At 45.8% G+C, this 23,425-nt stretch overlaps 1 protein-coding gene across 2 annotated transcripts in view; it reads right to left on the reverse strand.

Moving 5' to 3' along the window:
• Positions 1–13,596, reverse strand: part of Rad54l (RAD54 like) — a 25,310-nt gene extending 11,714 nt beyond the window's left edge. The window contains exons 1-6 of one of the 2 annotated variants that reach the window (XM_075944562.1): positions 13,391–13,596; positions 12,975–13,227; positions 12,807–12,893; positions 9,738–9,848; positions 1,461–1,521; positions 135–270 (exon numbers count right to left, since the gene is read on the reverse strand). In XM_075944562.1, the coding sequence (XP_075800677.1) occupies positions 135–270; positions 1,461–1,521; positions 9,738–9,848; positions 12,807–12,893; positions 12,975–12,977 (398 nt within the window). In that variant the 5' untranslated portion in view covers positions 12,978–13,227; positions 13,391–13,596. Of the gene's footprint in view, positions 1–134; positions 271–1,460; positions 1,522–9,737; positions 9,849–12,806; positions 12,894–12,974; positions 13,228–13,390 lie in introns of those variants that run through there. The other variant, XM_075944563.1, reaches the window with a different exon arrangement.
• Positions 13,597–23,425: the final 9,829 nt, after the last annotated feature.

Genomic DNA, 23,425 nt, shown 5'->3' on the forward strand with positions numbered 1-23,425 from the left:
GCAGTTGCCATGACAGCTCTGGCAGCCTATGACAATTCCAAAGGAGGAAAACAGATCACAAACACCCTCCCATCCTTCTAGGCATGTAAACTTATAGTGGACTAGAACTACTCAAAAAATACCAATGTGCATACTTGTCAAGCTTCAGCTGGTCATGGACGCTTAGTGGGGGAGGCTCATACAGAACCAAGGCACCTTCTTCCAGAGGGTCATGGAGGGCACGACGGACACCAGCCCTTTTCAAGCCCAATGCACGAGAGCCCAGAGGACCTAGAAATCAGCAGTCAATCTGGGAGCTAACCCGCTATAATCAGGCATGCCAGCAAGCCAAACTGAAATGCCCATCTTTCATGTACCTTTCTGAATCCCCACGGCCTTCTTTCCCTGAACTCCTTCAAACCATCTGTGCATCTATTTGACCATTATCTTGTCAGTTCTCAAGTGTTTTTCCTAATTTATTTCTCCCATTCAACTACAAACTTCTGGAGGGCTTTATCAAGTTCATCTCAAGTTAACTGTAGCAAGGTATAAAACTCAACAGAGGCCTTTCCTATGTGAGAACTTGAAAGCTGGCTGCTTCCCTCCCCATCCCCGTTCAGGCACAATGCAATGTCCTACACAAGACAAAGGAAAACTGTGGACATCAGATCTCCCACAGTCAAACTTAGGAAAGAGTTAGCACTGAACATGCTTAAACTGAATGAAGGCCAGAGTCATTAGCTACTGCCCCAGGAAGATGAAGGACAATTGGTCTTGGCAGTCCCTGCTAAACGCAGTATAGCCTTCTTCACACAAGCCTCAGGAGGATCACGTCAAACACATCCACCCATGGACTGACATCTTCAATTCCCAGGTGAGCATATAAATCTTTAATCTATTCAGGCACATTGACACAGATGACAAAAACAAAAAACTGCAAAGATGTGCGTGGTAGTGCACAGTTGTAATCCCATCACTTAGGATCCTGAGGCAGGAGAATTGCTGTAACTCTGAGGCCAGGCTGGGTTACAAAACAAAAGCCTGAATCAAAACAAACAGGCGCTGGAGGTGTCTAAGCAATTAAGAGCGTGCTTTGCTCTTCCAAAGAATCTGGGTGTGACGCCCAGCACCCACTTCAATCAAGTCACAAGTACAGATAACTCCAGCTTCTGAGATCCAATGCCTCTGACCTTCTCAGGTGGCCAAATGAACACACGTGCACGTGTACACACACACATAGCATATACTCACACAGACATATACACATGATTAAAAATAAAAAACTACAGGCATAGTAGCACAGCACTTAGGAGGCAGAGGCAGGCAGACCTCGGTAAACTCAAAGCCTGTTAGCCTAGTCTACAAAGTAAATTCCAGGCCACCCAGGATTACACAGTGAGACCCTGACTCAACCAAAACACAAAATAAACTTTAACAAAAAAACAACAACCAAATAAGAAAACTAATAATTTCCATTTTACCTTGATAATTTGGAATGGGGACCTTGAAAGGCTTTGACAAAATGCTTCGAATAAATGCTTCCTAAAAAGAAAAAAACAGGAATTCAGGAGATGTTATAGATCAATAAATAGTCTAACATGTTCTACTTCTGGTATTATTTATTATCTCATTCACTTTATTTTGTGTATGGGTGTTTTGTCCCTCTTCCTACCACAAAGCTAACCTCCCAACCACAAATAAATTTGTTGCTGCATTAGTTCTGCCAACTGTTTAATTTTCATAAATCCATATCAGCTTTCTTGAAAATTAAACAGCCTGCCGGGCAGTGGTGGTGCATGCCTTTAATCCCAGCACTCGGGAGGCAGAGGCAGGCTGACTCTGTGAGTTCAAGGCTAGCCTGGTCTACAAGAGCTAGTTCCAGGACAGCTAGAACTGTTACACAGAGAAACTCTGTTTTGAAAAGACAAAAAAACAAACAAACAAAAAAATTAAACAGCCCAAAGATTAGAAGTCACATAGGCAGTAGCCATCAGTAGAATATGAACAGAAAAATGACAAAGATGACTAATAAGAGCTAAGCCTCTCTCTTTTGTAATATCTATGTATGCCAGGCTAGCCTCAAACTTTCAATTCTCCTGCCTCAGCTTCCTGAGCACTGAGATTATAGGCATGTACCACCACATCTAGCTTCCTCACGATTTAGTCCTCACTTAGAGCCCTATGAGGGCTACGAGTTGCTGTTATTCAAGGCAAGCACAAAGATATAAAGCTATAATCCTAGGATTTAGGAGAATGAGCAAGGACAATACTGAGATTGAAGCCAGCCCAGGTAAAACCTTGTCCCCAAAAGAAAATTAAGCCGGGTTACTCAGAATTTGAGAGGCAGAGTCAGGAAGATCAGAAGCTCAAGATTATCTTTAGCTACACAGTAGGCTTTGAGGCCAGCCTGGGCTACATGAGACCCTGTTTCATAAAGGGGAGAAAGATGCCTAGAGAAAGAGCTCAACAGTTAAGAGTACTTTCTGCTTTTCCAGAACTCGAGTTCAGTTTGGGAAGACTTAACTCCAGCTCCATGGGATCCAGCGCCTTTGTCCGGCCTATCCCTGCCCCTATACACATGGCATACTTCACATTCCTACTCTCTCTCTCTCTCTCTCTCTCTCTCTCTCTCTCTCTCTCTCTCTGTGTGTGTGTGTGTCTGTCTGTCTGTCTGTCTGTCTGTCTGTCTGTCTCTCAGAAAGAAAAGAGAGAGAAGGAAAGAAGGAAAGAAAGAGAGACAGGACAAACAGTTGGCTCCCAGGATCCACCAGCTGTCCTCTGCCCTCCCTAAGAGCCGCAGCACGTGCACACCTCCACTCACACAGTACAAACAGCGTGTGTAAGTGTGCTCGGTGTGCTCAGTGTGTACAGCCAGTGCAGATGGAGAGCTTAACCCTTCACTCACGTGCACACCTCCACTCACACAGTACAAACAGCGTGTGTAAGTGTGCTCGGTGTGCTCAGTGTGTACAGCCAGTGCAGATGGAGAGCTTAACCCTTCACTCATGTGCCCAAAGCCAGGAAGTGCTTCCTGCCACAGGAAGGTCCAAGACCAGGAACAGCGGGAAAAGGACGTAAGGAGAGAATAAGCTCAAGTTGGTCGTGGCAGAGGCCTGTGGATCTCTGTGAATTCAAGGCCAGCCTAGTCTACAAAGTGAGTTCCAGGAAAGCCAAGGCTACATAGAGAAATCCTGTCTCAAAAAACAAAACAAAACAAAAACCAAGAGAAGAGAAACTCATCAACAGAAAAAGAAACCAAAAAGTTGAAGAAAGCAGATACATGCAGGCACTAGAAAGGAAGAGCCAGTGTGGACTACCCGGAAATCAAGACTACTCAATGGACTCTCTGAGGCAAAGCTGAGGGAAGGAGGGGGAGGGGAGAGGGAGCAAGAGGAAGGAGACAGAATTAATGATGAACTGAATGGTAGTAAAGTTTGATCTTTATCTGTAAACACTTGAATTATTTTGGAAATTATATTGCTTGTGACCCTTGGCAATATCACAGCTAAGACCAAAGGGAGCAAGAAGAAATCAAGAGCAAGCACCCTGAAGTTTTGTTTCTCTGTGTGCGATGGAGGGTGACGCAGAAGTGGGTTCTCTCCTCCCACCAGGTGGGTCCTGGTGATCAAACTGGGGTCCATCAGGCTTGGTGGCAGGTTCCTTTTCCCGCTGAACCATCTTGCCAGCCCATGTTATGTTTTTTGAGACAGATCTCACTCTGTAGCCCAGGCTTGCCTGAAACTCACTGCTCCTCCTGCTGCCACCTCCCGAGCATGAGCATTACGGGCATAACCCATCACATTTGGCTCCTAATGGGACTAGATTATAGGAAAAAACAGTAATAAAAAAAACTCCTTTCTGCCAAAAGCAAGCATGTCTTGCCATGAAACTTTTACCTTTATATTCTAATGCATTTCTTTACATATACAGATAATAAATTTTTAGAAACCAAATAGTTTCTTTACAAAAAAAAACTTATTTTTGTGATCTACTGAAAGAATTGGCAAATGAACATCACCATCACTAAGTAATGTGACAAAATACTAAATTCTGCTTATCTGCATCTGAAGAAAGCTTTTGTTTTTTCAGTGTCATTACATTGAGGTTAGCCTAGCGACTCACATATAATCCAGTTTGAACTTGAACTCACAATTCTTCTGCATCAAGCTTGCCTGGCTCTGACTAAATTTGTGATTTAGCATGAATACTATAGTTATGAAAAGAAAAGATAATTATTAAGAAAAAACACTAACAAAAAAAAGTCTGCCAGGTCCTACAGTCAATGGTGGTGGGCGCCCTTAACATCCAGCACTCGGGAGGCTGAGGCATGATACAGATATACTGTGGTATCTTCTGAGAGCCATTTCAAAGCCTTTCTCAGCTCTTAGCTTGGCTTGAGGGACTAGTATCCCAGAAAACTTGGCAACCATCAAACCACCCAGAGATAGTACTTTTCATGTTGTCTTAAAAGATTCAAACAAGCCGAGCAGTGGTGGCGCACGCCTTTAATCCCAGCACTCAGGAGGCAGAGGCAGGCGGATCTCTGTGAGTTCGAGACCAGCCTGGTCTACAAGAGCTAGTTCCAGGACAGACTCCAAAACCACAGAGAACCCCTGTCTCGAAAAACCACAAAAAAAAAAAAAAAGATTCAAACAATTAAATCTAGGACTGGAGAGATTGGCTGCTCTTCTTCCAGAGGTCCTGAGTTCAATTCCCAGCAACCACATGGTGGCTCACAGCCAACTGTAATGATATCTGGTGCCCTCTTCTGGCCAGCAAGCAGACAAACAGACAGAACCCTGTATACATAATAAACAAATAAATCTTTTTTTTTAATTTATTTATTTATTATGAATACAGCATTCTGTCTGCATGTATCTCTACAGGCCAGAAGAGGACACCAGACCTCATTACAGATGGTTGTGAGCCACCATGTGGTTGCCGGGAATTGAACTCAGGACCTTTGGAAGAGCAGGCAGTGCTCTTAACCTCTGAGCCATCTCTCCAGCCCCCTAAACAAATAAATCTTAAAAAAAAAAAAAAAAAAAAAAAAACAACTAAATCCTCAGCCAAGCGGTGGTAGTGCACGCCTTTAATCCCAGAGGCAGGCGGATCTCCGTGAGTTTGAGGCCAGCCTGGTCTACAAGAACTAGTTCCAGAGGCTGGAGAGATGGCTCAGTGGTTAAGAGCACTGGCTGCTGTTCCAGAGGTCCTGAATTCAATTCCCAGCAACCACATGGTGGCTCACAACCATCTGTAATGGTATCTGAAGCCCTCTTCCAGCATGCAGGGACATGCAGACAGAGCAGTCATAGCTAAAAAGAATACATAAATAAGAAAAAAAAAAGAATTTGATGTCAATTCCAAAACTAAAAAAACTACTTTCAAGATTATTTGGGAGCACATGCCTGTAATTTAAAAAAGTACATAAATTAGGACAAGAGGCTAGATTTAGACCAAGTATATTTCAAATTTTAGGACAAGAGGCTAGATTCCAAATTTTAGGACAAGAGGCTAGATTTTGACCAAGTATATTCCAAATTTTAGGACAAGAGGCTAGATTTTGACCAAGTATATTCCAAATTTTAAAAGCCATAGGATCTGGGGTTTTTTTGTTTTTTTTTGTTTTTTTTTTTCCGAGACAGGGTTTCTCTGTGGTTTTGGAGCCTGTCCTGGAACTAGCTCTTGTAGACCAGGCTGGCCTCGAACTCACAGAGATCCGCCTGCCTCTGCCTCCCAAGTGCTGGGATTAAAGGCGTGCGCCACCACCGCCCAGCTTAAGCCATAGGATCTGTAGGACAAAGAGCAGGCTATGTTACTGTCTGGGGTGTTCATATTTATTAAGACTCCTAGTCAAACACATCAGCCGGGAGAGCGGCAGCAGGACTCGGCGTGACCAGCCCCTGAGATCTGGTCTAACAGTGCCAAACTGAGGCACAGGTATGTCCTCATTCACTTGTGCTGATAATTCATACCATATACTTTGAGAATTCCTTTCCTCTTCCCCCTTACAACCAACCAAATTCCACTAATGTTCGCCCTAGGAAACCAAGGAGAGTACCTGGCTTACTTACAGGGCACAAAGGACGGGTTGCTGGCAGAAGCGTGGGTGACAGGAAAGTCCAGCATGGATGATTGCTTCCCAGCAGCCAAGATGGAGCCTTCTTCATTCACTCTTTCCCAGTCTAGACACTAAGGCCTCCCCAGACCACGCTTAAAGAAGAATAATTGCCTAACAAATGATTGGGAGTGGCTGGAATCCCAAACGAGGGTCCAGTGACTGTCCCTATCTCTCTCCTTAAAGGGAAGGTCACCAGTCCCCAAGCCCTATCTATTGTAAGCTTATCTAAGGGAAGATGGTGGCTTTCTTGCTCGGAGAACAGTGTTCTACAGTGATCTTTCCTTATGGTGGAGAAGGAGGGAACTTTCTCCACAACCAACAGCTTATTTCAGCAGGCTCAAGGGGCAGCTATTCCCAGTCTTTCCACCTCAACTGCTCCATCCCTGCTAGTTCTTCCTCACCAGTCTGATTTAATCTTTTACCTCCCCTTCTACAGGCAAACTTTTAGAAAGAATCAAAGTCTGCCTTACTATCTCCCACTCCAATCTGCCTCCACTCCTCAGGAGTGGCTCTGCACAAGGCCTTGGCCTGCATGCTTCTAATTCCAGTGGACAAGTTTCCATTCTTATCTTAACAAAGCTAACCATTCTTTGCTCAACTACGCCCTAACCACTCTCCCACTCACTACTGCACTTCTCTGGAATCTCAGCTCAGCCCAAAGAGTGTTTCCACCTAATCGCCTAAATCGCCTAAATGCCCTAAAAAGTCAGTGTTCCTCAGGGCTCACGACTTAAGCCCAAACTTCTTCCAACTGTAGATTCACCCTGATAATCCAACACACTTTGAGACATCAAGTATCTCTTTGCCAAAGATCACCTAATCTATTTATTTTTTAAAATTCTACTTTTTATTTTATGTGCATTGGTGTTTTGCCTACATGTATGTCTGTGTGAGGGTATCGTAACCCCTAGAACTAGAATTACACAGTCTCGATCCACCATGTAGATGTTGGGAATTGAACCCAAGTCCTCTGGAAAAGCAGCCAGTACTCTTAACGGCTGAACCATCTCTCCAGCACCCCCCATACATCCCATACCATACTCCTAGGCTACTCACACACACTTGCAACAACCTCTAAAAGTAAATACATACAGGCTCTTCAAAATTCACCATGTCCAGCCGGGCGGTGGTGGCGCACGCCTTTAATCCCAGCACTCAGGAGGCAGAGGCAGGCGGATCTCTGTGAGTTCGAGACCAACCTCGTCTACAAGAGCTAGTTCCAGGACAGGCTCCAAAACCACAGAGAAACCCTGTCTCGAAAAAAAACAAAAACAAAAACAAAAAAAATTCACCATGTCCAAGGCCAAAGTCTTCATCTCTAAGGCCACATTAAGGCCACATTTGTGAGATCTAGACAATTTTACCTTTTGAGCCTCTTCTTCCATTTTAAAAAAGAAAAGAAAATTATATCCAAGAGAATGTGTGTATGTGTGTGTCTGTGTGTAAGGTGTGTTAGAAATAAAGACAAATTTATTAAAGAAGATTAAGACAGGTCTGAAATAGAAAAGCCGAGAAAGTATTTCCATGCCTTCACTGGTAAACAGATAAATGTAATATGGGCTATACACATGCCTATATAATTTTCTTTTTCTTTTAAAAGGAATTAAAGGGGGGCGGGCAATGGTGGCGCACACCTTTAATCCCAGCACTCGGGAGGCAGGCGGATCTCTGTGAGTTCGAGACCAGCCTGGTCTACAGAGCTAGTTCCAGGACAGGCTCCAAAGCCACAGAGAAACCCTGTCTCGAAAAAAAAAAAAAAAAAAAAAAAAAGAAAAGGAATTAAAGGTCAGGCTGGGCGATGGAATAAAAGCCACCACTGCTGCAGGTGACTGTCAGAGGGACTGCCACAAAACAAAATACCTGCATCTACTACCAGCAGGAAAACACCAGGAGCTCAAGGACCACAGAAGACCTGATAGAGCACAGCCTCTAACAGAAGGTGAGGAAACTTCGTCATGCTCATGGTAATCCCGAAACTATGGCACACCTTGAAATTAAACATTATCAGAAGTCCAGCTAATTTCCCTTATGGAATCTGGTCTGCTGTGAGAAACTGCTGAGACCTTCAAAACAGATTTGCCATCCCTGAACAGTGTCACTGCCTTGCAGAGGAAGTGAGGCTTATCTGGATGAGCTTTTGTGGTGTGGTGGTGGCTTTTTGAGACAGAATCTCTCTACGTATTCTAGGCCAGGCTAGCCTTGAACTTGCAGGTGTAATTTTGTTACTGTTATGAATTGTAATGTAAATATTTTTTGGAGACAGAAGTTTGCCAAAGGGATTGCAAACCACAAGCTGAGAACCGCTGGTCTAGAGCATGTTAAAGGACCTATATTTAAGAGTCAGGCATGGTGGTGTAATCCCAGCAGAGGTAGGCAGATCTCTGAATTTGAGGGCAGCCTGGTCTACAAGTGAGTTCCAGGACAGTCAGGGATACAACAGAGAATCGTTGCCTCAAAAAAATAAATAAAATTTAAAAAAAATTAAAGTAAAAATCAACAAGTCAGGCAGTAGTAGTAGCTCACTAGCTCACACCTTTAATCCCAGCCAGTACCCAGCACCCAGTACCCAGCACCAGCACCTAGTACCCAGCACCCAGGCAGCTCTCAGACAGAGGCAGGTGGATCTCTATGAATTCAAAGCCAGACTGGTCTACTAAGTTCCAGGACAGTCAGGACTACAAAGAAAAGCCCTATCTAAAAAAAGAAAAGAAAAAAGAAAGAAAAAGGAAGCAAGGAAGGAAGTGAAGGAATGAAGAAAAAGGAAGGAAGGAAGGAAGGAAGGAAGGACCATTCCAGGGGATCTGACACCCTCTTCTGGCCTATACAGGCATACACGCAGGCAAAATACATACATACATATATATATGCACATATATATGTATATGTTTTATATATATACATATATGTATATATATATTTTTTTTTAATATTTATTTAATTATTATGTATACAATATTCTGTCTGTGTGTATGTCTGCAGGCCAGAAGAGGGCACCAGACCTCATTCCAGATGGTTGTGAGCCACCATGTGGTTGCTGGGAATTGAACTCAGGACCTTTGGAAGAGCAGGCAATGCTCTTAACCACTGAGCCATCTCTCCAGCCCCCTACATATATGTATATATATATAAAGGGTTTTTGTTTTGTTTTGTTTTGTTTTCGAGATAGGGTTTTTCTATGAAACAGTCCTGGTTATCCTGGAACTTACTCTGTACACCAGACAGGCCTCAAACTCACAGAGATCCACCTACCTCTGCTTCTGAAGTGCTGGGATTCAAGGCATGCATCACCACTGCCCAGATTAATAAAAGTTTTGACAGATTTCAAGGCCACCCTGGGACTACGTAAAACAACTATCTCAAAAAAAAGAAAAAAGAAAAGAAGGAAGAAACCAAAACAAAACAGCCACACACAGTATCTGAACAGTGCTGCAACCTTCCTTCTTGACTCATTTATTTAGGAATCTAAGCCACTTTTTGCTGGGACCCACAGAGTTCTAAACAAGGAAAGATTCAAACAAACCTTCCAGCAGATCACACAGACACTAGGAACAAGATGATCACTCTGCTGTGAAGAAATCCAAGGCAAAAGAACTAGGCACACACACACAGAACCAGGCCGGTTGTACTTATGACTTACATGTTGACTGCTATCCAAACAGGGTGGTCGGTTGATTAACTGAGTCAAAGGTTTCCGAAAAGGAGACAGGAAACACTGGGTCTCATTGCTGGACTTCTGTTTCTTAGGAGTCTAGGAGAGAAATGGGAAAGCGACCTTGCAACACCCAGACAACCCCAGAGACCACCCAGGTGATCAGCCCTTGAGTACTTAGAGCCAGGAGTAGTGCTGAGCATGTGTTGTCCCAGGTACTTGAGAGGTTGAGGCAAACAAGCAATACTGCTCAGTTGTTGAGCTTTTGTCTAGCAAATATAAAAGCCAGTATTAGGGGACACCGCACCAAAGTGCCAGCAAGATATGTGGCACACACCTATAATCCCAGCATTTGGGAAATGGAGGCAGGAGGATCAGGAGTTCAAGTCCATCCCTTGCTCATAGCCAGCCTGGGCTACATGAGACCCTGCCTCAACAAAAACAAAATTATTTATTGTCAGACACCACACTAAACCTTTTTAAAATTTGTTTATTTTTATTTTATGTGCATTGCTGTTTTGCCTGTGTGTGTCTGTGTGAGGATGTTGGAACCCTGGAACTGGAGTTACAGACAGTCTTGAGCTGCCATGTGGTTGCTGGGAACTGAACTTTGAGTCCTCTGGAAAAGCAGCCAGTGTTCTTAACCACTGAGCCATCTCTCCAGCCCCCACACTAAACTCTTAACATGTATTATCATATATCACTATCACAGCAACCCTAAGATATTATGTTTACGGACTGGAGAGATGGCTCGGTGGTTTAGAGCATGTGCTGTCATGCCAGAGGACCTGAGTTCAATTCCCAGCACCCACATAGGAAGTCTGCAACTGCCTCTAACTCCAGCTCCAAGGGGATCTGATACTATTGACCTACACAAGCAACTAAACACACACACATACACATAAATTAAAAATATATCTTTAAAAAAATATTATGTTGGGGCTGGAGAGATGGCTCAGTGGTTAAGAGCACTGACTGCTCTTCCAGAGGACCTAGGTTCGATTCCCAGCACCCACATGACAGCTAACAACTGTCTGTAACTCCAGTTCCAGAGGATCTAACACCGTCACACCAATGTACATAAAATAAAGTTAAATAAATTTAAAAAAAAAAAAAATATTATGTTGCCGGGCGGTGGTGGCGCACGCCTTTAATCCCAGCACTTGGGAGGCAGAGGCAGGCGGATCTCTGGGAGTTCGAGGCCAGCCTGGTCTACAAGAGCTAGTTCCGGGACAGGCACCAAAGCTACAGAGAAACCTTGTCTTGAAAAAGAAAGAAAGAAAGAAAGAAAGAAAGAAAGAAAGAAAGAAAGAAAGAAAGAAACAAACAAAGAAAGAAAGAAACAAAGAAAGAAACAAAGAAAGAAACAAAGAAAAGAGAGGAAAAAAAAAAGAAAGAAAACTGAAACTTGCTGGACGCGGTGGTACACATCTTTAATCCCAGCATACGGGAGGACGAGGCACATGGATCTCTGTGAGTCTGAGAACAGGCTGGACTAGGGAGTTCAACACTGTCTCCAAACAAACCAACAAACAAAAAACAACCAGTACCTTTAGAAGTAACAACCAAATACAGCTCCATTCATTACTCACCTGCAGAGAATGAGCTTTGTAAATAAAAAGAGGGAGCCATTGTTCCTCTCACAGTAGCAAAGCAGCAATGCTAATGAGCCCCAGGTAGCTGTGGTGGTTCACTGGGAAGGTGAAGGGGCGGGCGGGGGGAGGGGAGGGAGAGCTCGCTTTTTAAAGTCACTGTGAGTTTGAGGTCAGGCTGAGCTTTCAGAAAGACCATGTCCCAAAAGGTGGGGGAGGGGGAAGTGTCTTGAAACAGCTGAGCAGTATGGACACTTGCCACCAAACCCGAAGACCTGAGTTCAATACCTAAACCCACATAGTGGAAAGAGATAACTGACTCTCCCCTTAAATGTCAAAGCATATACACTCTCCCCCAAAACAAGTTTAAAAAAGAAGTTAACCCCAAGCCATCAGCACACTGGTACCAGCTTGTCAAGCTGTCTGCGATGATTCCATACGGCAGATCTGAAGCAGTCGCCAGGCCCTCTTCCTCCAAGTGCCTTTACTCACACACTGACCCTAACAAAGACAAGTGCCTTCTAGGACAGGTTTGGCGGCCCACGCCATTAATCCCAGAACTCGGTAGGCAGTGGCAGGTGGATCTGAGTCCAAGGCCAGCCTAGTCAACACATAGTGAGTTCAAGGTCAGCCAGAAAGCTACACAACAGAGAACTCCTGTCTCAAAAAGACAAAAAATAAATAAATTTAAAAAGAGAAGTGCCAGTCAGGCATGGTGGCACAAGCCCTTAATCCCTGTGCTTGGGAAGCAGTAGCAGGCGGATCTCTAAATGAGAGGCTCGACTGGTTCTCAGAGCAAGCTCCAGGGCAGCCAGGGCTACCAGAGAAACCCTATCTTAAAAACACAAAACAAAACCAAAAACAGTGCATCTAGTCCTTCCTTAAAGGATCCTTTCCTTACAAGCTCCCACGTGGCAAAATCCCTTAAAAAAAAAAAAAGGAAAGAAAGGTTTTATGTATCCCAGGCTTGGGTAGATACACTATATACGCTATATAGTCTAGGGAAGCACAAAATATAGGTGTGCACGCCCCCCCCCACTTTTTGCAGTTCTGGGACCCAACATAACCTATTCCTTGCTTTTAATATACTCCTCGCATGAAGAAAACAGAGGTTGTATTAGTTTCTAGAGAACCTACCCGAAGGACAATTTTATTAATCTTATTCAATGCCTGGTACATGGTAAGTTTTCACTGGTAAGTGCCAGATGTGTTGGTGCATGCCTGTAACCACAGGCAGTCTGAGGAGGCAGACCACAGACCACAGTCTGGGCTACCTGGTGATACTGTCTCAAAAAAAAAAAAAAAGAGAGAGAGAGAAGAAAAAGAAAAGAAAGGGGGGAAGTCTATTAAATGGATGAAAGATACTTTCTGAAGATGACTTTGGACCATAGAAACCAACTCCAGATTCCTTTTCTGTCCAAACAGCCCTGTATCCCCATCTTCCATATTTCTCTAGAACACTCACTACTGTCTCAGGCTGCCAGTCTTCATCATCAGATGATCTGCCGTCTGGTTTCCTCCTGGCCAGCTGGCTGGGGGCTAAGCTCCTCCTCTGTCAGGGAGAACAGAAAGTGAGTACCTGCAGAGATCCTGCAGCAAAGGCCCCGTTAAGTCTGCTTAAGGTCACACTTACCATCCTGGATCCAGAAGCATCAGATGTCAAGTACCCATCAGCTAAATCAAAAGCACTCAGCAACAGAGAGGGCAGGACCTGGGCATGCTTTTGAGGGGCGCTGCTATATCATTGAAAAGAAAGTCTAAAGAGTCGTCATGGGTGGAGACGCAATCAGGGGCTGGAACTTGGGTCCAAACCGGGAACTTAGATCGCCAGTTACTCAAGGCTCAAGAAATCCAGAGTGCAAGTCCAGGCGGAGCTGGGTATAAACCTAGGATGGAAGAGAAGACCGATTAAGTTGCAGGTGAAAGTAGAGTCGGAATTCCGTCCCTCGCTGGGCTGCTTCCCTGAGGGTTATCACTAGCCAAGAGAAAAGTAGATATTAAAGTGCGAAGGCGAAGCGCCTGAATCCTAAGAGGGGGATGGGAATTTACCAGAACTGGACAGATGCCAAACAAAATCTGAGAGAGGTCAAGCAGGGACCCAGGAAAAGACTTGAGGGACGTTAAACAGGAACCCGGGAAGCGCCAGTAAAAGGTCCAGGCTGGGAGGAGAATCTGAAAAGATGCTGAAAGAGGCACAGAGCGTCCCCGGTGTCTTGCCCTTAACCTTCCACTTCCCGAAGCGCGCGTTAACAGCCTCCAGGCAGTGTCAATCGAACCTCCCGCCACTCTGCCGCGCATTCCGTATTGGCTGCGTTCAGCGATCGTGACGCTCGACGTTCGGGCCTGGAGGAAGGGGCGGGCCTAGGGCTGAGGCTGCTAAGGGTCCTGGATTTCCGCCTAGAGACCGACCTCTAGGGGGCGTAGCTTAGCCAGGGCGGCGGGGACGACTAGCAGGTGGCAGGGCTCCTGCTTGCAGGTTTGTTAGCCTTCCTGGCTGCTGAATTTGGCTCCTGCAGGTGAACCAAATGAATGGTTTGCGCCAGAGGAGTCGCTGCCCGAACTAGATTAGGAAAAGCGGCACATTTGTGAGAATTTGGTTCGGGCTCTTAGAGCCGTGAGTATCTTTCCTGTGCTAGACCTGGAGCAGAAAGAAGAGCTGGAGGTAGTCAAGGCCAGTGGCCGATCGAGAGATGAACGGAGGCGTTGGTGCTGGGCTGCCAACTGGTCTGAGTTGTCTTGAAATTAGCCGCCTTTTTCTGGGACAGAGTTGTGATTTTCTTTTCTTTTTCTTTCTTTTTTTTTCTTTTTTTTTTTTTTTTTTTTTTTTGGTTTTTCGAGACAGGGTTTCTCTGTAGCTTTGGAGCCTGTCCTGGAACTCCCTTTGTAGACCAGGCTGGCCTCGAACTCACAGATATCCGCCTGCCTCTGCCTCCCGAGTGCTGGGATTACAGGCGTGCGCCACCACCGCCCGGCTGTGATTTTCAAATTAGACATAACCAACCATTCTCTCAAAACCAGTTTGCTTTTATCTAAGTAATATTATAGTACCTCCCCAACAGCGTTAGCGGAGCCTGGGGCTGCACGCCTTTATTCCTAGCACTCACGAAGCAGAGGCTGGCGGATCTCTATGAGGCTAGACTGGTCTACAGAATGAGTTCCAGGACAGCGAGAGTTCTGTAGAAACCCTGTCTCAAAGGATAAAAAGGGGTACAAAGTACTTAACACAGTCCCGTGCATCGCCTAACCGCTCACTAATCTTGAAAGCATACCCATGACAGACATTTACCACTATTCACTTGAAAGAACCTTTTTAGCATAATAATTCATTTAATGTCCTCAGCTATAAGGTAGATTTATTGTTCTCATTTTGTTTTGTTGTGCGGGTTTGTTTGTTTGTTGAGAGGGGGAAAGGTGCTTAGTACTGTAGCTCAGTGGCAGAGCAAGTATGAAGCCATGGACTCAATCCCTGTCACTGCTGACATTTTTTGTTGATTTAGACAAGGTCTTGCTGTGTAGCTCGGTTAGCCTTAAACTTAGGATCCTCAGTCACCAGCCTGCCTGGCAGGAATGAGGATACTGTAAAGAGATATACGTGTGTCTTTCCTTTGGCTTTTAGACTGTGGAAGCAATGAACCCAAGAAATTTGAATTTCCCTAGGAATCTCTTGTTGGGAGCAGAAATGAGCAGCTAAAAGAAGCAAAACACATACCTAAAAGGAAAATAACTCCATTGCCATGAAGATGACCTCCTGGTGTGGGATCACTCCCTGGAGAAGGCCCAGCAATGTGTGGGTGTCATCAACATCTTTTTCACAGGGATGTTTTGGAGGTTTGGGGTTTGTTTGCTGTTGTTTTGGTTTGGGTTGAGTTTTGTTTTTGTTTTGAGATGTGTAGACATCTTACTGTGTAGCCTACTCTGATTTAGAACTTACTGAGATCCTCCTGCCTCTGCCTCCTCTACACTAGGATTATAGACCTTCTACATCATGCCCAGAGCTATGGAAGAGGCAGAGTAGAAAGACATAAAAATTATGGAAACATGAGATATGAAAAGAGCCCCACATCCTGGAATCTGGTTGAATCTTCTCACCAACTAAGATTCAAAAAATTCAATAGGGGGCTGGAGAGAGATTAAGAGCACTGGCTTTCCTGGCGGTGATGGTGCACACTTTTTTTTCTTTCTTTCTTTCTTTCTTTCTTTCTTTTTTTTTTTTGGTTTTTCGAGACAGGGTTTCTCTGAGAATTATAATTTATTTTTTTTAATTCTTTTTTTTTTGGTTTTTTTTTTTCGAGACAGGGTTTCTCTGTGGTTTTGGAGCCTGTCCTGGAACTAGCTCTTGTAGACCAGGCTGGCCTCGAACTCACAGAGATCTGCCTGCCTCTGCCTCCCGAGTGCTGGGATTAAAAGTGTGCGCCATCGAGGCCAGCCTGGTCTACAGAGCAAGTTCCAGGATAGGCTCTAAAGCTACAGATAAACTCTGTCTCAAAAAACAAAACAACAAAAGAGCACTGACGGCTTTTCCAGAGGACCGCATTCAATTACCAGCACCACATGGTGGCTCATAACCATCTGTAACTCCAGTTCCGGGGGATTCAATATCTTCTTTTGGTCTCTGTAGGCACCGGGCACATATGTGGCACATAGACATACATGCAGACAAAACAAACGTAATTTGTTTTTGATTTTAAAAAGAAGCCAGGCTGTGGTGGCACATGCCTTTAATCCCAGCTCTCAGGAGTGTGAGTTTCTGCTGCAGTCGCAGCCTGCCTCTGTCGCAAAAGTGGTTTCATCATTCATTACCTGCCACCGGGCACCTTTTCCACCATCAGCTTTGTGACATGTGCACTCCGTAAAGTGCCTTTCTTCTTCCTCTTGTCTGTCTGTCTGCCTGCCTGCCTGCCTGCCTGCCTTCCTGCCTCTCTTATGTCCCCATGGCCTTTCGCTCTTTCATTCTTCTCTGATCCAACGTTTCAGAGCCCCTCTGTTGCAGTTTTTTTCTGAGTTCTGCATCCAGAACAGCTTCTAGGCTACTGGCGGAGACGATCCAGCCTCACAGAATACTCCAGTCAGGACTTGACGATAATCCTTATCAGTGAGAATGCTTGGCCTTAGCTTGTGCTCGTTTCTGGCTAACTTTTTTCCTTTAACTTAAATTAACCTGTTTCTCTTCATCTACATTTCGCCTTTCTTTCATCCTGTGTGTCCTACTGCATGTCTAGCTGGCTGGCAGCTGGCTGGCTGGCTGGCTGGTTCAGGGCATATCTCCCCCTCTTCCTCCCTTTCTTCCTCCCTCATTCTCTCATTCTCTTCTTTCTAGAGCCCAGACTCCTATTTATTCTCTGCCTGCCAGCCTGCCTATCCCTGTTCTGCCTAGCTATTGGCCATTCAGCTTTTTATTAGATCAATCGGGTGCCTTAGGCAGGCAAGGTAAAACAGCAACTCATCTTCACATAGTTAAACAAATGCAGCATGTCACACATCTTTACATAGTTAAAGGAATATTCCGTAACTTTAAGGGAATATTCCGCAACACTGGGTAGTGTTAAAGGAATGTTCTGTAACTTTAAGGGAATATTCCGCAACGCTGGGTATTGTTTTGAGATAGCATCTCTCACTGGCTTGGAACTCACCAGGTTTGCTAGTGAGACTAGCCCATGAGCCGGAGGCTTGCCCATTTCACCCTCCCTTAGTGCTAGCCACCACACCTAGCTTTTTTATGTGGATTCTAAAAATTAAAGCCAGGTCCTCATGGGCAAATGAGATGATTCAGTGGGTAAAGTCACTTGCCATTAATCCTGACTATTTGAGTCCATTCCAAGGCCCCACACAGTGGAAGGAAAAAAACATATATGCTGGTCTCTGACCTACACACATGCACAATGGCACATACAGCCCTACTGATAAATGAAATAAGGTCTTCAAAAAAAGAAAAAGGAAATTGATTGTTAGGTGTATAAGAATTCATTAGTCTTATTTTCTCTACTTTTTCTTGGTTATTTTACTTCTGGAGACAGTCTCATGTAGCCCAGGCTGGCCTCAAACTTACTATATAGCCAAGAATGATTTGCACTTCTGAGCTTCCCGCCTCTATCTCCCAAAAGCTGTGATTACAGAGAACATCACCATACCCTGCTTTATTTTACTGTTCTGGCCTCGGGCACGCTAGACATGCATTCTCCCTCACACCTGAGCTACATTCCCAGCCCCAATGGATTTTTTTTAAGCTTTATTATTTTAGTACTGGAAAGATGGCTCAGTGATTAAGAGCACTTACTGCCTTTTCAGAGGGCCAGGGCTCAGTTCCCAGCACCCACACAGGACAGCTCACAACCACCCGTATCTCCAGTTCCAGGAGATCTAATTCCTTCCTCCAGTCACCATGGCCACCTGCATACACATGTTTCACATACATACAGTCACACAGTGCACACATATACGCACATTAAATAATTTTTTAAAAAAATTTACTTCTGGGCCGGGCAGTGGTGGCGCACGCCTTTAATCCCAGCACTCAGGAGGCAGAGGTAGCTGTGAGTTCGAGGCCAGCCTGGTCTACAAGAGCTATTCCAGGACAACCTCTAAAGCTACAGAGAAACCCTGTCTCGAAAAAAAAAAAAATTTACTTTTGGGGCTGGAGAGATGGCTCAGAGGTTGGGAGCACTGGCTGCTCTTCCGGAGGTCCTGAGTTCAATTCTCAGCAACCACATGATGGCTCACAACCATCTGTAATGAGGTCTTGCGCCCTCTACTGGTGTGTGGGAAGCAGAATGTTGTACACATAATAAATAAATAAATTTAAAAAAATAAAATAAAATAAAATAAAAAATTTACTTTTGCCAGACAGTGGTGGCACAGGCCTTTAATTCCAGCACTTGGGAGGCAGAAGCAGGCAGATCTCTGAGTTCAAGGCCAGCCTGGTCTACAAAGTGAGTTCCAGGACAGCCAAGGCTGTTACACAGGGCTGTTACAAAAAACCCTGTTTTAAAAAAAAAATTTAACTTTCATTCTTTTTACTTATGCATAGGTGTGTGTGTTTGTATGTGGGTCTGTGCATGTAAGTGCAGATGGCTGCAGCCATCTGATCCCCTGGAGCTGGAGTTACAGATGATTATGAGCTACTAAAGGTGCTAAGCACCAAGCTTGAGTCCTCTGGAAGAGCAGCCAGTGCTCTCAACCACTGAGCCATCTCTCCAGTCCCCCCATGTTTTATATTTTATATAATAAAAAGACTGCAAATAATTGAAAGACATCTACAAGTACAGATCCATACCGGTAAATTTAAAAGAATAGGGGCTGAAGAGATGGGTCAGAGGTTAAGAGCACTGGCTGCTATTCCAGAGGACCCAGGTCCAGTTCCCTGCACCCACATGGCAGCTCACAACCATCTGTAACTCTAGTTCCAGGGGATCTGGCAACATCATACAGATATACATGCAGACAAAATACCAATACACACAAATAAATAAATTTTAAAGAGCGAGAGAGAATAGCCAGGAGGTGGTAATACACGCCTTCAATCCCAGCATCAGGAATCAGAGGCAGGCAGATCTCTGTGAGTTTGAGACTAGCCCGGTCTACAGTGCAAGTTTCAGGAAATCCAGGGCTATACAGAGAAACCCTGTCTCAAAAAACTAGAGAGAGAAAGAATAAACCAAAACAAATTAAAGGAACACCATTACTACTTCGAAAATGACAAGGAAAAAGGCCACACAGTGAGACCCTGTTTGGGTTTTGTTTATTTTTGTAACATCAGGTATCACGGTGTAGGCCTCTAATCCCAGTTCGCGGAAGATAGAAGCAAGATCACGAGTTGAGGATCAGCCTTAGCTATATAGTGAAGTCCGGTCTTGGCTATGTGAGACTCTCTCAAGAAAAGAAGGGGGTTGGGATGGGGAATGGAAGACACATAAACATCTGTCTTATCATTCTGGTATGAACTTTATTTCAGGGTAACTAAATGGTCCTGAGCTATGAAGTTTTTCTGTACAGAGTTAGAGCTAATAAATAAAGGTATACTAATAGTGTCAGGAAATGATAGGTTTTTTTTAATATTTATTTATTATGTATACAATATTCTGTCTGTGTGTATGTCTGCAGGCCAGAAGAGGGCATCAGACCTCATTACAGATGGTTGTGAGCCACCATGTGGTTGCCGGGAATTGAACTCAGGACCTTTGGAAGAGCAGGCAATGCTCTTAACCACTGAGCCATCTCTCCAGCCCAGGAAATGATAGTTTTGTAATCCCAGTGAAATAAAAGGATCATCAGTGGATGGCTAAACAACTTGGTTTAAAAGTTGGCGGGAAAGTTTATGGTGCAGGAGTCAGGATATCACCATCTGAAACTGGACGGAGTGTGGGGACTAACATGGGCAGGGAGAAGGAGAGCTTCCAACTAGAAATATCCATACTCCGTGAAATTACTGACAAATAAGTCTTAGATTGTGTTAAGTCATGGAAATATAAGAGCAAGTCATTAGAGAAGTTACTTTACTATCAAAGTACACTATATATACATAATAAACATGTAAAAGCCTATAATCATATTATACACATATATACTTAAAGATACATTTCCAAACATATATTGACACATTTGAGTGTATGCCTATGTCCAAGAGAAGATTGAGAAGGGGATCAGGAACTAAAAAAAGAAAAATATGGGTCTAGAATCAACGATAATTAACCACTAAGGAATAAAAAAACATTTAAAAAGGAGATGTGTGTGAATCCCAGGGAGAGCCTGGCTTAGTCTGTTGGGAATGTAATTACCTCTGCCTGGAGGAGCAGGACACAGTGGTCCTGGGAAGGAGAGACTGTCAGGGACCCAGCCTGAAGAAGCCCTCCTCCCACCCAAGTCTGAGACTGGCCTCAAACCTTCCTGCCCCAGCCCCCTGAGGGCTCGGATTGCCAACATGTGCCAGCATGCCCAGCCTAACTGGCTGTTAAGTCACTGGAATTTGTGGTAATCCATTACATCAGCAACAGCAAACCAAGACACTGCTGATCTCCTAGGAGAGTAAGAAAAGAGTGGCTGTGAGGGCTTTGTGGGGAGGCATGGATTTCACGGAAGACCTTACAATCACACTGACTTTCATGTGTACCGTAACTCATTTGTTACCGATCTGAAATTAGCAAATTTCTATTCAACAATATGTTGGTAACAAGGGGCTGTTTATAGGATTAAGAAACCATGTTTTAAAATGCTTAATGTATAAACCAGGTTAATTTTCTTTTTATGCATTACATTTCCTTGTGGGCCCACACACATTCTTTATTCTTTGAATGGGTGCAATTGAATACTCCGCATGAACCTGGCACGATAACCACAATGCGCTTGTGCTCACTGTAACCACAAATATTTCTAACTGAAACTGCCACTCAGCTTCTTCCATTCAACCTAAGGTTTAGCCTAACCTCCCCCAGCTCCCTTGAAACACAACACCTGACCTCTCCAATGGTCTCGGGTCCCCTGGACAGACCCATCTTCCCCCTCCCAGGTTCTGTTTCCCCAGCTACCATCTTGGCATTGAGTTTGGAGATCAGACTTTCACCTTGTTTCCCTTTCTTCTTGTGTCTCTGCATCTCTCACTTCTCTGAGCTCCCAAACGGCTCCTATTTATAGTCATAAAAGTTCACGCTAATAAGACCACCAGGCCTCATCCAGGCAGCCTAGAGGCATGTAGGAAAGACCAGGGATACATTTTCTGTGACTCTTGGATTCTTCAGATGATGAACTAGAATCTAAAGGTATTAAGACAGGATATCCAAACCCAAGTGTGGTAGCTCACACTTCTAATTACAGCACTCAGGAAGCTGAGGCAGGATTGCCCACAGGTTCCAGGCTAGCTATGTAGCTGAAGATGACTTTGAACCCTTAATCTGTATCCACCGGTCAAGTGCTGGGATTACAGGCCAGGGGTGCGCCACCATACCCAGGTAGGTCTCAGATCTTATAATTAGGAAAATAGTTTTCAGTTCCTTTGGGCATTGGGGTGTTGACTGGGCAGTGTGACTACAGACGGAGGTGGTTTGCAGGCCGGGCGGTGTGACTACAGACGGAGGTGGTTTGTAGGCCGGGCAGTGTGACTACAGATGGAGGTGGTTTGTAGGCCGGGCAGTGTGACTACAGACGGAGGTGGTTTGTAGGCCGGGCAGTGTGACTACAGACGGAGGTGGTTTGTAGGCCGGGCAGTGTGACTACAGACGGAGGTGGTTTGCAGGCCGGGCAGTGTGACTCAGATGGAGGTGGTTTGTAGGCCGGGCAGTGTGACTACAGACGGAGGTGGTTTGCAGGCCGGGCGGTGTGACTACAGACGGAGGTGGTTTGCAGGCCGGGCAGTGTGACTACAGACGGAGGTGGTTTGCAGGCCGGGCAGTGTGACTACAGATGGAGGTGGTTTGCAGGCCGGGCAGTGTGACTACAGACGGAGGTGGTTTGTAGGCCGGGCAGTGTGACTACAGACGGAGGTGGTTTGCAGGCCGGGCAGTGTGACTACAGACGGAGGTGGTTTGTAGGCCGGGCAGTGTGACTCAGATGGAGGTGGTTTGCAGGCCGGGCAGTGTGACTACAGACGGAGGTGGTTTGCAGGCCGGGCAGTGTGACTACAGACGGAGGTGGTTTGCAGGCCGGGCAGTGTGACTACAGATGGAGGTGGTTTGCAGGCCGGGCAGTGTGACTACAGACGGAGGTGGTTTGCAGGCCGGGCAGTGTGACTACAGATGGAGGTGGTTTGCAGGCCGGGCAGTGTGACTACAGACGGAGGTGGTTTGCAGGCCGGGCAGTGTGACTACAGACGGAGGTGGTTTGCAGGCCGGGCAGTGTGACTACAGACAGAGGTGGTTTGCAGGCCGGGCAGTGTGACTCAGATGGAGGTGGTTTGTAGGCCGGGCAGTGTGACTACAGATGGAGGTGGTTTGTAGGCCGGGCAGTGTGACTACAGATGGAGGTGGTTTGTAGGCCGGGCAGTGTGACTACAGATGGAGGTGGTTTGTAGGCCGGGCAGTGTGACTCAGATGGAGGTGGTTTGTAGGCCGGGCAGTGTGACTACAGACGGAGGTGGTTTGCAGGCTGGGCAGTGTGACTCAGATGGAGGTGGTTTGTAGGCCGGGCAGTGTGACTACAGACGGAGGTGGTTTGTAGGCCGGGCAGTGTGACTACAGACGGAGGTGGTTTGTAGGCCGGGCAGTGTGACTACAGATGGAGGTGGTTTGCAGGCCGGGCAGTGTGACTACACATGGAGCTGTGGGTTTGCAGGCCGGGCAGTGTGACTACAGACGGAGGTGGTTTGCAGGCCGGGCAGTGTGACTACAGACGGAGGTGGTTTGTAGGCCGGGCAGTGTGACTACAGATGGAGGTGGTTTGCAGGCCGGGCAGTGTGACTACAGACGGAGGTGGTTTGCAGGCCGGGCAGTGTGACTACAGATGGAGGTGGTTTGCAGGCCGGGCAGTGTGACTACAGACGGAGGTGGTTTGCAGGCCGGGCAGTGTGACTACACATGGAGCTGTGGGTTTGCAGGCCGGGCAGTGTGACTACAGACGGAGGTGGTTTGCAGGCCGGGCAGTGTGACTACAGACGGAGGTGGTTTGTAGGCCGGGCAGTGTGACTCAGATGGAGGTGGTTTGCAGGCCGGGCAGTGTGACTACAGACGGAGGTGGTTTGCAGGCCGGGCAGTGTGACTACAGACGGAGGTGGTTTGTAGGCCGGGCAGTGTGACTACAGATGGAGGTGGTTTGCAGGCCGGGCAGTGTGACTACAGACGGAGGTGGTTTGCAGGCCGGGCAGTGTGACTACAGATGGAGGTGGTTTGCAGGCCGGGCAGTGTGACTACAGACGGAGGTGGTTTGCAGGCCGGGCAGTGTGACTACAGACGGAGGTGGTTTGCAGGCCGGGCAGTGTGACTACAGACGGAGGTGGTTTGCAGGCCGGGCAGTGTGACTACAGATGGAGGTGGTTTGCAGGCCGGGCAGTAGGTTCTCTACCAAGGCTATTGCTACAGTTTCACAACAGGCAGAACTGGGCAAATCTATGCCACCTCTCAAAAGGCTAGATCGAATTCCATTTAAACTTGGAGATTTCACCCA

This window comes from Microtus pennsylvanicus, chromosome 13 (genome assembly GCF_037038515.1).
Source record: "Microtus pennsylvanicus isolate mMicPen1 chromosome 13, mMicPen1.hap1, whole genome shotgun sequence".
NCBI lineage: Eukaryota > Metazoa > Chordata > Mammalia > Rodentia > Cricetidae > Microtus > Microtus pennsylvanicus.